The sequence below is a fragment of the Nicotiana sylvestris genome, chromosome 1 (genome assembly GCF_000393655.2).
Source record: "Nicotiana sylvestris chromosome 1, ASM39365v2, whole genome shotgun sequence".
Taxonomy (NCBI): Eukaryota; Viridiplantae; Streptophyta; class Magnoliopsida; order Solanales; family Solanaceae; genus Nicotiana; species Nicotiana sylvestris.
Genome location: NC_091057.1, coordinates 76,479,790 through 76,497,955, shown reverse-complemented (window position 1 = coordinate 76,497,955; position 18,166 = coordinate 76,479,790). Strand labels below are relative to the sequence as shown.

At 39.1% G+C, this 18,166-nt stretch overlaps 1 protein-coding gene across 1 annotated transcript; it reads left to right on the top strand.

The window, feature by feature from the left end:
* The first annotated feature begins 351 nt into the window (after nucleotides 1-351).
* Nucleotides 352-11,648, top strand: LOC138871656 (uncharacterized). Its single transcript, XM_070149551.1, has 2 exons — nucleotides 352-737; nucleotides 11,501-11,648. Exons 1-2 carry the CDS (start codon nucleotides 352-354, stop codon nucleotides 11,646-11,648), a joined length of 534 nt encoding a protein of 177 aa, XP_070005652.1.
* Nucleotides 11,649-18,166: the final 6,518 nt, after the last annotated feature.

Genomic DNA, 18,166 nt, shown 5'->3' with positions numbered 1-18,166 from the left:
TCCTATCATTTCTGATCGAGTGGCCCAGTTCACGACCAACCTTTGGAAGAAATTTTAGCAAGGTTTGGGTATGCAGGTAAATCTTAGTACACCTTTTCATCCATAAACTGACGAGCCAGCGAAGCGGACTATTCAGACGCTTGAGGACATGTTACGTGCTTGTGTTCTTGATTTTAAAGGTAGCTGGGATGATCATTTGTCACTTATAGAGTTTGCTTATAACAACAGCTTTCATGCTAGTATTCAGATGGCACCATTTGAAGCATTGTATAGTAGAGATGTAGGTCTCCCATTTGGTGGTTCGAGGTTGGAGAAGCGGAATTGATAGGGTCGGACCTTGTGCATCAGGCCATGGAGAAAGTCAAAAAGATTAAGGAAAGGTTGAAAACTGCTCAGAGTCACCAAAAGTCGTATTCGGACATTCGTCGCAGTGATTTGGAGTTCAAAGAAGATGATTGGGTATTTTTGAAGGTTTCCCCCATGAAGGGTATCATGCGGTTTGGAAAGAAAGGGAAATTGAGTCCGAGATATGTCGGGCCGTACAAAATCATTCAGAGGATTAGTCAGGTGGCATACAAGCTCGAGCTACCACCCGAGATGTCATTGGTACACTCAGTCTTCCATGTGTCCATGTTGAAGAAGGTAGTGGGAGATCCATCCACTATTGTTCCAGTTGAAACTATCGAGGTTAATGAGGAACTATCATATGAAGAAGTTCCAGTTGCCATTCTTGACAGGCAAGTCCGAAAATTGAGAAATAAGGAAATTGTCTCCGTAAAAGTGTTATGGCGGAACCAGCAGGTTGAGGAAGCCACTTGGGAATCCAAGGAAGAAATGAGAAATAAGTACCCACATTTGTTTGTATAGCCATGTAATAGCTTTTTATGCATTTGGTCCCTATGAACTCTTATCTTTTGATTTGATCTATGTAAAACTGTCTTGTTTTGGTTATGTGTTGCCTATGCGGCCATGGTTAGTGTTGTACAAGTTATGTTACGTTTATAGGATGTGTATATGCTATTAGGATATGTTTCTGGGGCTCTCTAGATGGATAGGCCCAGTTACAAGGTAAACTCTGCCGAAATTTCTAAAAAATTTGGGAGTTAGTCAATATTTGGGAGTTAAAGATGTGTGAGAAAACGGTTAGGTTATGATATGTATTTGGGGACAGACTCTACTCCTCATTCGAGGATGAATGATCCTAAGGGGGGAGAATGTAAGACCCTGGAAAAATTTTGCTAAGTAATTTAGGATTTCAAGGTGCCATGTAGGCTAATTATAATATTTTATGTGCTATTAACATGATGGGTATCAATTGGATATGATAATAAGTGTATGAGGCACATTATAAGTCATATGGGGTCTAAGGAGAGTCATAAGTCTAATCAACTTGGAAGATTACATGATAAGTCTAATGTTATAAATGTATACACACCAGGCCAAATTTTGGACAAGCATATATACATATACCTAAGGAGTTATGGGATGTAAAACCTATCAAATAAAAGATCTTCAAGTCTAGTTTCTAACTCTTCAAACTGTTCGTCATTCGGACAATCCTACTAGAAGTAATGACCAAATTACCAAAACCAGCGCAGAATTTTACACTTCCGCGGCGCCCCATGCGGCGCGCCTGTGGGGAGGTACAGAGAGCATTCAAAAACGTTTTCTAAACACATTTTTCACAACTGCGGCGCCCCACGCGGTGCGGCTGTGCAAAAAATCGGGCTTTTGTTATAAAACGACCTCATTTCGCCAAATAAATGCAGTGAGTCATTTCTTTAGCTAAAACTGGATATTTTTAGAGTGAGAGAGTGCCCTAGAGTGGGAAAGTGTCCCTCATCAATTTTTCTTCAATTCTTGCTCAAATCTTGAAAGATTAACAAGGAAAAACACACTAGGTCTTCATCCTTGAGGTAAGATTCTACACCCTAACCCTTAATTTTGATTCTTAGCTAAAGATGGGTATTTATCAAGAAAGTTTGTGGGTATTGGAGTTGTTATCACGCTTGCATGTGTTGTAAAAGGGTGTAGGAACATTGTTGAGCTAAAAATGGTAAAGTATGGGTTGTGGGTTGATAAAATCCTCTATAAAAGGACCATAAATATTTAATGCACACACAGTGTTTGATAAAATGCTCTAATGAGCTAGAATTATGATCATATTCCTAATTTTGGTTCAAATTGTTATATTTCCAAAATATATTGAGGTTACTAAGAATTCTGGAACATTGTAGAGTCTAAGGTAGCTCAATTGAGGTATGTATGGCTAAAACCCCATCTTTTAGAAATTGAGCTCCGTCGGTGTTTGTGTAAATACGGTAAGATTAAAGTTGAATTGTTGTATTGATTGTTGTTTCACATGAATTTAGGGTTGCGACCTAATATGCGTGAAAGATGTATCTCAATATGATTAATGTGATATTCTTGATAACTTGAAAAGGTGCAAAGAATATGAATCATGTATTGAAATTCTTAGACCTTAAATTGAGATTGAAGCTGCATATATTGTGTCATCTATTAAAGTCTCATCTATGCTTACAATTTTATTTGCTCTTGTGTGCACATATTATCCTAAATTACAAGCCTAACATTGAAAGTGGATGATGTGATAATTGTGGCCCTAAGTGCCAATTAGTTGACATGATAGATGTGAAATAAAGATTCAAATGAGATGATTAATGAGAAAGGAACAACACCTAGGTAAGGCGGCCTAGACGATCGGGCCATGATCGAACACTATGCCGCACACATGGTGGTAATGTGCTGATATTGAATTCCGAAAAAAGGGAAATGAAATGGTGATTGAAGTATATGTCTCAAATGAGACAACCTAGCCGATCGGGTCATGATCGGACTCCGCTCAATATGGCGGTGGTATTGTGAACAATGATGAACAGTATGAAATGTCCCAAACAAAAGGCCATGGAAACATGATGTGAAAATTATATGATTCTTTTACCTTGATAATGTTATGATCGTTTAAAGCTTTTGAGTTATACTTGTGATTTCCTTATTTTTGTATGAAACTTCTTTATAACTATATGGTGTTTAGTTATACATACTAGTACTATTCCATGGTACTAACGTCCATTTTGCCGGGGGCGCTACATCTTTAAATGAATGTAGGTGACTCTATTGCGGATAGTGCTGACCGTGCGTAGTGGTGTACCTTCTTCTCAAAGTCTTGGTGAGCCCCTTTCTCCTTCAAGGGGTTATATTGCACATCTTTTGTTGTAAACGTCCACTTTTGAGGTATAGTCGGAGCCTTGTTGCCGGCATTATTACACTTGTCTTTTGTATCCTTAGAGGCTCCATAGATGTATGTGTGGGTTATGTACGGGTGTTGGATGGATTTATAAATTATGTTGTAATTATAACTTTTGCTTCTCTAAAGTGTAATCGTATGGAATCTTGGAAACTTAACTACGGTTTAAGGTTGTGTTATTAAATGAACCTACAATGTTGAATGTACTATCTTTCCTATTATCCAAATAAACGGAAGCATGGTTTCCTTAATCATATCGAGTTGGGTAGAAAGTGTTCGATAAGGCTTGCTCAGTTGGGTTCACTTGATTGAGCGTCAGTCGCGCCTCCCGAGGTTGGGGCGTGGCATAAATTGTGCCTGCTGATGCCTATGACATGAGAAAATGTGAACAGATTATGAAATGAGACTTTACTTTACTTTCCGTAAATAACTTCAAAAATAAAGTGGCCTAAAGGCTTTGTACTCAATTTATGCCCAAAATGGCTGTTCGAGATAATGTTTTGCCTTATAAGTACATCCAATGTGATCCAAGTTGTTACATACTCCGATGTTGAAATTGTATATTGTCGTGATTGGAAAAGAGTAATTCAAGAATAATTTGTGTGATTGCTTGCTATGACTTTGATGTGTGTTTCTATTGTGGTTTGGTGTGCCCCTTCCTTTTGGAAGAATCCTTTGTGTTTAAAGTTCCATTGCTAATGAACTTGAGGTGTATGATTTCGGAAATATTATATATGACCATGATTCATGTTTCCCCTCATGTGTACTTGACATCTTGAATTGAATGGCTTGTTGTTGAAATTGATATTGATGTGAAATGTGGGGGAAATGAGTTTGAGTTATGAAAGGTGTCCTAGTGCCAAGTATGATGTGATAATTGTAGTCCCAAGTGCCGATGAACTGATGTATGTGAAATAAAGATTGGAATGAGATGAATGATGAAAAAGGAAAAAACGTCTTGGTAAGACGGCCTAGCCGATCGGGCCGTGATCGAGCGCCATGCCGCACACATGGTGGTATTGTGCTAATATTGAAACTGGAAAGTGACAATGAAATTGAGATTGAGGTACACGTCTTAAATAAGATAGCCTAGCCGATCGGGTCGAGATCGGACTCCGTGCTAAGATTTACGGTGGAATACATATATATATATATATATATATTTATTGGCACAAAAATAGTGATTGAAATTGGGAGTTGGTTATGATGTGCATATTCTGAACAATGATATTGTGAACAGTGGTATTGTAAATTGTGGTGAATCGGTATTAAATATTTTCTATCCAATAATAGTATTGTCTTCATATCCCGAGTTTCATTTTTTTACCATATGAACTTTCGTATGTTGAAAAATTGTTGTGTATAACTTGGCATGTGGATGTCATTGATTATTACTTGTTGTTTACACGATTGTCTTTCCTTATATTGGCATTCTATTTTGAAAGAGGACTTTAGCCATTCATACTAGTGCTATTCGACGGCGCTAACGTCCCTTTTGCCCGGGACGCTACATCTTTAAATGGATGTAGGTGGTTCCATAGCAGGCAGTGTTGGTCGCAGCTAGTGACGCATCTACCTTTCAGCTGACTTGGTAAAGCCCACTTCATTTCAGGGTCTTGTATCGATGTTTATCATGTACTTTTTATTTTGAGTATAGCCGAAGCCTTGTTGCCGGCATTTCCATATTACTCTTCAGTTGTATTTAGAGGCTCCGTAGATAGGTTATGGGTGGTGTTTAATATTGGAAATTAAATTAGAAGTATTGGTATTTGGAAAATATGTTTTTCATCATCATAACTTTAAATATTGTAATATTTTGGACATTATGGTTGAAACTACTAATGAAAATAAAATGGAGGTTGTTAATGAAATATTTACAAAGTATGATTAATGGAGTTCACCTCCTCTTTATTCATGAATTAGTTTGGGTAGTATATTGGTGATCCGTCTCATGTCTTGGATTTCAGCAAGGTTCGGTTAGATGGTGATTTGATATATGATGTGGAGCCAGTGGCTATTTTGGTGTGGCAGGTCTGAAAGTTAAGATCAAATGATATATAGCTTCAGTGAAAGTGCAGTAGAGAGGTTAGCCCGTGGAGGAGGCTACCTGGGAGACCGAGCGAGAGATGCGGAGCAGATATCCACACTTGTTTGAGGCTTTAGGTATGTTTCTTGTCTCATTCGAGGACGAACATTTGTTTAAGAGGGGGATGAGATAATGACATGGCCGGTCGTTTTATGAATTTCAGCCCCGTTTCCCCCATTTCTGCTTTTTATATCTTGTTCAGCTATGTTATGTGGCATCGGGTTGGTTGGTTCGGGTTCGGAGTGGTTTGGGAGAGGTATGAGGCATTTAGTCTCTTTTGAGTAAGCTTAAGATGGAAAAGTCAACCGGATGTTGACTTATATGAAATAAGTCTTGGATATGAATTCTGATGGTTCAGATAGCTTTGTTAGGTGATTTGGGACTTAGGAGCGTGATCGGAATGTATTTTGGAGGTCCGTGGAAGATTTAGGCTTGAATTGGCGAAATTAGAAATTTGGCATTTTCCGGTCGGCTGTGGAAATTTTGATATCGGGGTTGGAATGGAATTCCAGAAATTGGAGTAGGTCCGTTGCGTCATTTGTGATGTGTGTACAAAATTTCAGGTCATTCGGATGAGGTTTGATAGGTTTTTGCATCGTTTGCAAAATTTGGAAGTTTGGAAATCCTTAGGCTTGAATCCAATGGTGATTTGATGTTTTGATGTTGTTTTGAGTGTTCTGAAGGTTGGAACAATTTTGAATGATGTTATAGGATGTGCTGGCATGTTTGGTTGAGGTATCAAGGGTGTCGGGTGAGTTTCGGGTGGTTAATGGATCATTTTGGACTTTGGAAATGTAGCAAATTTCTGGTATTTTTGTTGTAGAGAAATCCTTCTTCGCGTTCGCGAGGGGGTCTCGCGTTCATGAAGGGGTGTTTAGTGAGACAGGTGAGTTGTTCTTCGTGTTCGCAATGTAGGTCCCGTATTCAAGAAGGTTCGTGAGAGTAAGGCTACGCGTTCGCGACCTGGGCATCGCGTTCGCGTAGAGTCAAGCTGTGAGGTCTTTGCGTTCGCGAAGAAAGGAATCTTGGTCTGAGTTAGTTTGTGCTTGGCGAATGTGAGGGCTCTACTGCATTCGCGATGAAGGGGAGCACCTGGGCAGAATGTATATAAAGCCATCCTCGTGATTTTTAGCCCATTTCTCACCATTTTTGAACGGCCTTGAAGCTTTTTGATAGGGATTGAAGAAGGATTCAAAGAGAAACATTTGGAGGTAAGATTTTTGAACTCAATACTCGATTCTCTGGTGATTTCTATCTAATTAGACATGAAATTAGTGGGATTTAAAGGCTAAAATTGGGGAATTAGGGCTTGGAATTGGAGAGTTTAAATTGGGGATTTGAGGGGCCATTTGAGATCCAATTTTGATGTTCTTGGTATGTATGCACTCGTGGGAGGATGAGGATACTTGTGATGTGATTTGTATCGAATTCCGAGATGTGGGCCCGGGGGTCGGGTTTGGCCAATTTTGGGATTTTGAATTAATTTGATAATTTTCGTATGGGTTTCATTCCTTTAGCGTATATTGATAGTTATATATTCATTTTGGTTAGATTCGGGGCATTTTGAGGTCGAATCGAGAGGCAAGGGCGTCGCAGGATAGAGGTTGGCTTGGCTTGACGTAATTAACGCTTCCAAACTTGGTTATGAGGGTTCGACACCCCGAACTATGTGTTCTATGATTACTATTGAGGTGACGCAAATGCCAAGTGACGGACGTGTGGGCGTGCACCATGAGAATTGTGGCTTGGATCATTCCATGGCATCACTTAGTAATTCTTTCTTGTTGATTTTCGTGTTTCTATTATGTGATTAAGTAAATGTGCTGTGAAAACAGGCTAGATATCCTGTTAGGGCTTCACGCTGGTATTGTTGAGATCCGAGTGGTCATTTCTTGCTGTCATATCATTACATTTATTGATATTCTATACTTAGCCTTGCTCATGCATATCATATCATGTCTCAGTCTCAGTTATAATTATCTGGCACATCATATCTTTGTTTCGGGCTAGTTCATGACATTGTGAGCCCGTGAGTGTGAGACTGAAGAGTAATGACTGAGTGAGGCCGAGATCCTAATTGTAAGTTGTCACACCTCCTTTTTTACCTACACCCTTGGAAGGGTGTATAATGGAGTTTTTTTCAATTTAAGTGACAATCGAAATGGGGTCATTTATTTAAAAATCAGAGTCGCCACCTGGGAGATTTATGGTATCCCAAGTCACCGGTTCAAATCCCGAATCGAGGAAAGAATGACTCTGTATTAATGTCTGCGAACACAGAAATCCGGGTAAGGAATTCTGTTAACCCGGGAGAAGGTATTAGGCATTCCCGAGTTCTGTGGTTCTAGCACGGTCGCTTTGATCATACTTGGCTTACTAAATTGTCCAATTACCCAATTTTAAAACCTATGTGCTTTTACCTTTTACAGCTTTTAATAGAGAAAAATTATCTTGAAATGAGTCACGTGTACGTGTACCCATCTGTTTGGCGCGTCAAAAATCATGTTATGTGAACGTGTCCACAATTAATAATGCTTTATTATTATTAAGAAAGTTTGGCCGAAGTTGTGCGAACGCATACTCTGGTTTTGTTTTTAAGATCATAATTATGTCACGCAGATGTGTACACAACCACGTTGGTATATTAAGTCGTTCCTAAAGCATATTAACTATGATTCAAAGATTTATAGTTTTCCTAAGGCTTGAGATTCTGGCAAAAGCATGGGTTACGAATTTATTGTACCTTTATACCGCCGGGCTTCATCTGTCTCTAGATCACCAAACTTAACCAAGGAACCTAGCAACGTGATGTAGTCCTTGTTAATTTGCTTTGTACACACAATCTTTGTATGCCACACAATATCTACATCTCTTCTTTATTGCCTAAATTTGCATAGTGGGAGATCAAATGATTGTAACCTATTGCATCTTTTTATAGCCGATCTTCTAATTTTTTTCAAGGAAGTAAGAGCCTTCTCCTTGAACTTGGATTTTATATAAAAATTAGCAATCATGGAATTCCACCGATATAAAAGGTTGGCTTTCCATTAATTCAAGAAGCTTCTCCATACTACTAAAATAAGCTCTTTCACCACAGCAATTGATGCAGATCCGAAATTGGACTACAAAAACGGAACCGTTGACAGTAAATAAACAACGATAGCAGCCTAAGGACAATGAACGCATGGGCGGAGAGAAATTTCACTTCAACCCAAACAAATACACGCATGAAGAGACAAATCAGAAGAGCTAATGGAGATGAAATTCGGATGTGCAAGCTAATCAACTTCTAATTTTGCCAAAGCAACTGAAATCTGAATGAGAGTGTTAATTATTTATGCTTAGAAACTATTACAAGCAAATCCGGCGCCTAAATTTGAACCTCCAGCAGCAAGCGAGCAAAAATACCAGTAAAAATTGATTCGAAACTAACGAACTTGAATCTCACGAGCAGTCAATAGACCTCGGCTAATCTCCATGTTTTCGGAACCAACAGTTAGAGTGAAAACTTGGAACACTTGTGTATCTTTCGAATTTGGAGCCAAACTGAAACTAAGGAGAATTGATTTTTTTTTTATTTTTTTATCTGTGAACGAAAGGACAGAGTGATAACCTTAGATAGAAACATGGTTGGTTCGTTGAAGTTCCTTAGCCATGGCTGTCCCCGGACTGTTAGCGATGAAATGGGGTAAAGAAAACAAGGAACAAGGTCGTTTTGGCCATGGCTGGTCGCCGGCGATCGGCAATGGCAGCAAGAAATGAGGGACGTTAAAGAATAAGGACTTGCTGCTGGGGATTTTTCTTCATAGGATAGGTCGTGAAGAGGATGAAATCAGGGGAGGTGGGGTCTCTTGGAGAAGACGAAGCAGGGGGGTTCTTTTTTTGGTCTACCCAGCCTTTTCCCTTTTTAGACTTTCATTTCTTCAGCCTTCTCCCCTATTTATTCTTTAGTCTTAGGCATTCTTTTATAGTATAGAGTCTAGGTTGTAGGGTTTTTGGTTAAGGGGTATGGTCCTAGGAATTATGGGCTTGGAAATTGTGGGCTAGGTCCAAAATTAGGCCTAAAAATGGGTTGCTCGAGCCCAAGTTCTATCATTTCCCTGCAAACGAGATTAAAAATACGGTCCCATTTATTAATTAATCCTACTATTCAAATAATTATTAAAATAAAACTAACCATTAAAACAAATCTATTTTGGTATTTTCAAATATCATATTAAAATAAAAATGCGATACTATTTTTTGTATATATTTTTTAAGATTAAAAATGACTACAAAACATTAAAGAACCAATTTTTTTGTAATTTTTGTTTTCTTGTAATAAAATAAAGTAAAAGAGTCAAAATTACTTAAAATATCTATATTATGCCTAAATTAAATATTTACGCGCTAAAATATAAAAAATCTTTGGGAGGGTCAAAAATCACATGTCTACAGCTGCCCCTCTTTGACTGAAAACGTGCAGAGTTTTCAGACAAAGACTGACTAGACAGGTTTTTGGCCCGACCCTTATTTGGGGAGGCTAAAACTGAGAGAGAGGGGAATGTGACCGAGCTCTGATATCTGAGCTGCCTACATATCCTTGGCTATAAAGGAATCAGGCCACGTGTAGTTCAGAGATGAGTGAAATGATGGAGTAAGCCTAGGTGGAGAGCCGGTCGAGGTGCCGTTGCGTCGAGGTTCTGGTCCGCAGTCCTGTTATTACATCAAAAATTAAAACATGAAAAAAACTAGCTAAGCCTATCAACTACGAGTTACAAGATTGCTATTTATAAGTCTTATGAAGCTTGATCTTGAGTCTTGAATGGTTCTTCATGCAGACTTTAGATTTGAACCTTGATGCTTGCTAGTTGCAGGTGCTAGTTCATCCTTCTTCAGCTTTTCGGATCAAAACCAGGTATGCAACGCTTGTGACCTCGGCCATGTCTTGAGCAACCCACATCTTTCATCAACTTCTGCATTTGGATTCACTTCTTGCCTTTCTTTTTTTTCTTTATTGTGACTAACTTCTGTTGATCATCTCGGACTGTTGACTCGCATTCTTGCCGCGAGATTCTTTGGTTGCTGACTTGAATTGCAATCTGAGATGATTTTCCTTTTCTTCAGGTGGACGCCTGACTATTGAACTCGAACTGTCTTCTCTTGTTACTTGACACTGTTTTCCCTTGCACCTTGAACCATTTTCCCCTGAAACTTGAACTGTCTTCCTTCGAAACTGCTTTCCCTAGAAACTTGAGTTGTCTCCCCTTGTTCTCCAGGTGGGCGCCTGATTACAACAAAATAGACAAAACAAAGAAATTTTTCTGCCCCAGTTTGCACTAGGAAGATTTGTGAGTTGTTAGCAAAATTGTAAACCACTTGTACTATTGATGCAATGATGAAATTAAACTAAAGAATAGACTAGGAAAACTGTAAACTAAGCTTGACTAAAGTAAAAACTGACCATATTATCCAGGCGGGGCCCCTGACTGCTAACTTGAAATGTATTCCCTGCTCTCCAGGTGGGCTCCTGACCGCTGAACTTGACATATATTCCCTGCTCTCCAGGCGAGCTCCTGACTGCTAACTTGAAATGTATTCCCTGCTCTCTAGGCGGGCTCCTGACTTCAACAAAATAGACAAAACAAAGAAAATTTTTTGCCCCGGTTTGGTGGCTGGGCACAGATGAAAGTGTAAAATGGATCACATTACCAAATATCAATAAGAACTTGAAAGCTAAAACTTGAATTGTACTCCCTTGTTCTCCAGGCGGGCTCCTGATTGCTGACTTGAAAGTATTCCCTGCTTTCCAGACGGGATCCTGATTGCTGACTTAAAAGTATTCCCTGTTTTCCAGGCGGGCTCCTGACTTCAACTTGAAAGTGCTCTCTGCTCTCCAGGCGGGCTCCTGACTTCAAGATAGACAAACAAAGAATTTGAAAGCTAAAATTTAAATTGTACTCCCTTGTTCTCCAAGCGGGCAAGTATTCCCTGCTCTCCAGGCGGGCTCCTGACTTCAACTTCAAATGTATTCCCTGCTCTCCAGGCGGCTCCTGACTTCAACATAGACAAAACAAAGAATTTGAAAGCTAAAACTTAAATTGTACTCCCTTGTTCTCCAGGCAGGCTCCTGACTACTGCGCTTGAAAGTATTCCTTGATCTCCAGGCGGGCTCCTGACTTCAACTTGAAATGTATTCCCGGCTCTCCAGGAGGGATCTTGATTGCTGACTTGAAATGTACTCCCTGCTCTCCAGGCGGGCTCCTGACTGCTGAACTTGAATGTCTTCTCCCTGTTCTCCAAGCGGGTACCTGATTTCAACAACATAGACAAGAACAAAGAAACTTTTTCTGCCCCAGTTTGGTAACTGGGCACATATGTGAGTGTTAAACTGAATCATATTACCAAATATTTCTAATAATTTGAAAACTAGGTCCCATTATACAGGGGGTCCTGACAACTCTTAACTAAACGACAATTTGAAATCTAAGTTATATCTTCTACATGTTTGACTTCTGCTAAATCTTGCTATCTAAGAGAATCTTTAAACTACTCCCCATTATCCAGGAGAGTCCTGAAAATCAAATGTCAAATTTTATCTTAAGGGTGACAACTTTCATGCCTGAATTATACTACCCTACAGCAGAGTTTACGCTAAATGTTGTTATCTAATCGAAATCTTAAAGCTAAGTGCCATTATTCAGTAGGGTCTTGGAAACTCCTAATTGAATCCTATCTCGAACATGCAAACTTCTAATCCAACTTATATTCCTTTGGGATACATTTATGCTAGATTATGCTATTTCTGAACTTTAAACTAGGTCCCATTTTCCAGGAGGGTCTTGAAAATCAAAAATCAAACCTGTTTGGTGACTGCCTTTCTCCACGGAGGGTTTCTTCGAAACAACCGAAATTTCCTGCCCCTGTTTCAATCAAAGAAAAAAAATCTTGTCAGTTTAAAATGTGGTGGTTGGTTTGTGGCCTTGACTTTGAGGGCGATTGCTCCTTCGCTTCCCATGATAACTGATTTCCATTCAAGGACCTTGCTTACTTATGGGCTAACCACTTTCTCTGTCATCCTTATCACAGAAAATACCCTTTCTCCGTTCAGACCAAATTCCCTTCATCGGTTGCATTGCTCATGAACTTACATTTACCAACCTTTGTGTTTCACCGAAAATACCTTTGATTCATTCACCCAACACCCTCCATCTGTTGCATCGTGCTCTTGTGTTGACATGTACTACACCTTTGTGTTTCTCATGAATCCCAAGGCGCGTTAATTTCCATCCACTTAGTGCGCATGCTGTTTTTTCCTTACTTAAATCACTGGCCTTGGCCTTGAAGTCCATTGTTCCCTCACTTGTCACGATAACTTTGATTTCTGCTTGGAATACCTCGCTTGTCACTGGTTAACCATTTCTTTGTTGATCTCATCACAGAGAATACCTTTGACCCATTCACCCAACATCCTCTATCTGTTGCATTGTTCAGGAATTGAAGTATACCAAACCTTTGTATTTCTTATGGATCCCAAAGCATGTTGATCGTTACCAACTCAGTGCGCTTGTTGTTCTTTCCTAACTTATGCCACTTTGATGTGCTGGCCAGATCCTGTTTTGTGCAATTGGAAAGCTGGTAGCGAATTTTGAAGTCATTTCTCACTTATTTTGACCAAACAGACTCAGGAAGAGGAAGTAAACAAGACAAATGGAACAGAGTAAAGGATAAGGGAAAGAGATGATTCCTAACAAGAAAACTACAAAGTAGAAACCTATCAGATGTGGATGCCAACTCTAATAACTATGACGTGCACTTGTAGCTTATTCTGTTGAGCAAGTCTGATGTTCAACTCCTGTTATACCCATAAACCGTGAAACTGGGCTTCAATGCTCCGATTATCCAATCCGATTCACAATCCTTATTCGACTTGTAGTGCCCGTAGGGTTTTCCCCATCAAACCTCTCTCATTTTGTTCTTTCTCTCACCTTACCGTCGCCTTACGGTGCCCGCGAGGGTTTTCACCAATAAGACTCTCTCATTTTCATTATATTTCTACTTAGACTAGAGTGTTGCCCCCGATATGAATTACCTCTCCTTGCTTGACTCGACATTTCTCGAAGACTGATCGGAAGGTCTTTCTTTGGACCGTAACGTGGGATTTTGGATAGGTTAAAAAAAAGGATATCAAAGGCTTAATACAATTCAAATGGGTTAGAATTACAACTTTCGAAATCAGGTTTCTCACAACAACCACAACTTCTGCCCCAGTTGATTGCATGGGGACTTTTGGATTCTTGTTTTGATGGGACCGAACCGTGAGGCTACCTACGTATCCTTAAAAGGAATCAGGTCGAACGTAGTTCATGTCATAGGAATTACTTTGTTTGTTGTGATTTTTCTTTTCTTTTCTCTTCTTTCCTTCTTTTTTCTTTTTGTTGTTGTTTTTCTCCTCTTTTTCCTTCTTTTTCTTTCTTTTTCTTCTCTTTCTCTTTTCTTGCTTTTTTTCTTTTCTCTTTCTTCTTCTTTTCCTTCTCTCTCTTTTCATTCTTTTTCTTTTCTCTTTTTCTTTTACTCATCTTTCACGCTTGCGTTTCTGATCTTTGCTACTGATTCCGAAAAAGGGGTATGAAAGAAAATAAATAAGGCTCAAAGGGGTAACGAAGGATAAAGTTTTTAGATAGCAGAACAAAATGTCTTCGTTATTCCAATCTCCAAAACATGCCAAGTGCAAACTATACAATTAAACAGACCAAGGAAAACATTTGTAACATCTTTTGATTGTACTAGACTTGATAACCATATCTACACATTCGCCTTCTACATCTGTTAAATACAAAGCGCCATTGGACAACACTCTCACTCTCATTACCACGAACAACCCCCTACAAATTTGGGGCAAACTTGCTGTTATCTTCACTTGACGCAGCATGATGGCTTTCAATAGTTTATTCTTATGTTCTATCTGCCCTAGTTTCACACAATTCGGCTTGAAGGGATCTCAAAATGCCTTCACTTATTTCCCTCAAATGTCCCTAAATCTTCAACATTGTTTCGTTGCTTCGTGCATAAACTGACTTTTAAAACCAGGCTGAGAATTACGCGTGCATGTCATGTCACTAGAGTCAATCAGGAAAAGAACTATAAAAAGAAAAGAGAACTAAATGAAAATGACTAGAAATTACAGAAAACAGAAAATTGCATTAAACAGATGGTGAAAGGGTTTGAACAACAAAACAAACAAACTAAACTGGAATAAACCTAAACAACACTAGACGGGCTACTATGACTAAACAAACTAGGCAAAACAAAAGGATAGAAGGGTTTGAGCCACAAGACAATGTCTAGATTACAACCCTAAAATAACCCGGACAACAGAAATGACAACAAAATAAACCACCAAAACTCCTCCCTGACTAACCAAGACAGGAGCGTCTTTCCAATTTCCAAGCTCGGCATCTTAGCCACTGAATTCCGCATCAACATTACTAGGACCTTCACAAACTTCCATCACGTTGTTCTTAACAAAATGCTTTTGGGTTCCCTTTGCTGGCTCGTTCTTAAGATCAACCTCTGATAGCACTGAAAACTTTGCAGCGCGTGGACCTTCGAGGATCTCAAAAGAATTTTCATATTCCTTTTCAAAACAAATCATACTCACCATATGCGTCTCATTACGAACAGGCGATGGACTTTGGCTAGTGTCTGCTGCATCTGGATTTTGCACGACAATGTCACCTGCATCAATAAGCTTCTGAATTGCTTTCTTCAGATTCCAACACTTCTTTATGTCATGCCCCGGGGCATCTGAGCAATATGCGCACCTTTGAGAAAAATTAAACTTCTTTGACAGAGGGTTTGGCATTTTTATATGAATCAGCTTCAACATGTCCAATTGCTTCAACTTTTGGAACAAACTGGCATATGATTCTCCAATAGGGGTGAAAGCCTTTTCTTTTTTCAGCAACCTCTCATTCTTAAATGTTTGATTGGGCCGGAAACCTGATCCAGGGGGTTTTCGGTAAGCTCGTGGGGATGGATAGGCATTTTGTGGAGCTGGGTACTAGGAAAATGATGTACGACTTTGGGAGTTCTGTGGAGAGAAGTGACATTGGGGAGGATCATCTAGTCCACAAGGATATCCACGGGGACGATGTCGAGGCTGGAAGTGTTGATCGGGAAAGCCCATCGGATCATCTTTTCTGTTTCTCTTTCTTCCACCCAAACTTACTGGGATGTTCTGAATGTCTTTCGAACAACTCATGATTTTGCCTGATTTGATTCCCTCTTCTACCATATCCCCCATTTTTAACACATCATTGAAAGGCCTTCCCAAGGCCGGGATCAAATGACTGAAGTAGGTGGGGCCCTGGTCTTTTAGGAAGAGCTCAACCATTTCTTCTTCCCCAATCGGGGTATTGACTCGAGCAGCCTGCTCCCTCCATCTGAGTCCAAATTCTCTAAAGTATTCCTCCGACTTCTTTTCCATTCTAGATAGGGAGGAGCAGTTTGGGGTAACGCCTGATCTGTACTGAAAGTATCGAACAAAATCTTGAGCCATGTCACCCAATGTAGGTTACTTACCAACATCTTGATGAATATACCAGTTCAAAGCTGCCCCAGTCAGGCTCTTACTAAAATATGTCATCAATAGGTCATCTTTCTCCCCAACGATTCTTATTTCACTACAATAGACCCTCAGGTGGGCTACCGGATCTCCACACCCATCATACAAGTTAAATTTTAGTACTTTGAACCCCGCGGGCAGGCGAACGTTAGGGGACACAGACAGCTCTTTGTAAGTCATGCTACCTTGGTCTTCCCTTCCTTGTTTGTTTTTCAAGGATTGTTCTATGCCTTTCAGCCTCCTAGGTATCCCATCTTTACTTTCTCTTCCTGTGAACCTTTCATTTTCAACATGCAACTTATCCTGAGGGCTCTGTTTGTATGAGTTGGGAACTTTGTGGGCAACCTCTGAGGGGTAATATTGGGCATCGTGAGCTTTGGGTGGGTGTTCATTGTTGGGGATGGTGGAAAAGACAGGAGGGCAATTTTTGGGAAAGGTAATTAGAAGATGATTGACGGAGCTACTAGGGTGGTTGGGAAAGCCATGGTAAGCCGGTGAATCTGGAGAGTATGGGGGATCATCTGGCACTGTGACCGGTGTTTGGGTAAGGGTAGTATTTAGGAAGCTAGGTGGTGGCGGGGGTGGTGCCTTCCCGGTCATCCAGGCCTGATACATGTCCACCATGTGTTGTCTTAACATCCTCACCTCTTCAACCAACTCATTGTCCTGTTCAACTAATTGCTTTTGAGCACCTGTATCAACCAACTCAGTTCTGTTGTTGTCTGCCATTGCCTTTTGACTTATGTTGTAGAGAAGAGTTACCACTTTAAAACCACAAACCAACCACCCCTATACTATGAATATAACAAAATGAAGCCATCACGTTAGCGTTAGGACATTTAACATAAGATAATCTCACTTTATGTGCAATGCACCTAGCCACAGTTATCGGTTCTGAAATGACTTCGAGGGTACAAAAGGTCAGTTGGCATCATCCCAATTTGTTCATTTCAATCCTCTCTATTCTTTGCTTTTCTAGCACTTGCTTGATCATTTTCCTTCCTCTTTTTCTAATTTCACTCTTTTCTTTCCTCTCATTTCTCACATCCCACAATTCCATCTCTTTTTCTCTCTCTCTTTTTCCTTTTTTCCTTTTTTCTTTTCATTTAACAGTAAAAAAAATGATTCGATCGAACTCTATGTAGGTTGCCTATGTATCATGACGCCACATGAATCAGATCTTTGCGTAGTTCGGGAAGATCGGGAATAAAGTAAACAAACTAACATTTTCATTTTCTTTTCTTTTCTTTTTTTTTTCTTTCTTTTGTAAAACAGATACTCTATGAGAAATTATCAAGGAAAAACCCTAAAAGAGAAAAAATAATTTTTTGATTTTCTTTTTTTTATGAAGGAAATCTAAGGAATAAACCACAGAAAAATATTTTGAATATTTATTTGATATCCTGACGCAAGATTTCAAAGCAAGCAATGAAAAAGATAAAACAGAATGTTTTTGGATTTCAATTTTGATTGCCTAGAGGAAAAATTCTAATGATAAACAAAAGATAAAGTATGCTTTTTTTTCTATATACAATATCCTAAAGTTCTAATGAAAATAAAAAGATTTTTTTTATTTTTCACTAATTTCCCAAACAAACACCTCAAAAGAATATCTTTTTGGATTTTGGAATTAACACCTTAACGAAAACTTTTAAAGATGTACTAAAAGAAAAATTCTCTTCTTTTTTTTTGAATTTTGGTCCTAATATACTAAAGAAAACACAAAAATAATTCATTTTAAGTCCTAGATATTAATTGCCTAATGGCAAAAACAACCTCAAATTTTTCCATTTGTAGAATTAGTATTCTAAAGAAAACTTATAACGGAAATATAAAATGCAACATTTCTTTTCTTTTGCTTTTTGATTTATAACACACTTTTTCAGATGCAAAATAGAAAATACAATGGTAATAAAAAACTCAACATTACTATACAAAACTAGAAAGTAAAAGACGACATAAAAAAAATCTCCTTAAGCAACTTCTGAATGTAGTGGCCCTGGGATATCTGTCATGCTCAAACTCTGGTAAATAAATCCACACCTGTACGAGAAAACTTTAAACCAACACTATGTGAGACAATAACATTCCCTACTAGACACATGCAAAACATGGTTGAGGCTATTTTTGCAAAATGACTCATTTGGCCAAAAGGTGGTTAGAAGTGCAAAATTTAGCTAAGACCCCGCAAAGCCAAGAACTTAAG

Coding starts and splice junctions, on each gene's coding strand:
- LOC138871656 (XM_070149551.1), top strand. CDS start 352: ATGGAGAAAGTCAAAAAGATTAAGGAAAGGTTGAAAACTGCTCAGAGT. Junction 738..11,500: donor CCAGTTGCCATTCTTGACAG/GCAAGTCCGAAA, acceptor CTTGATCTCCAG/GCGGGCTCCTGACTTCAACT.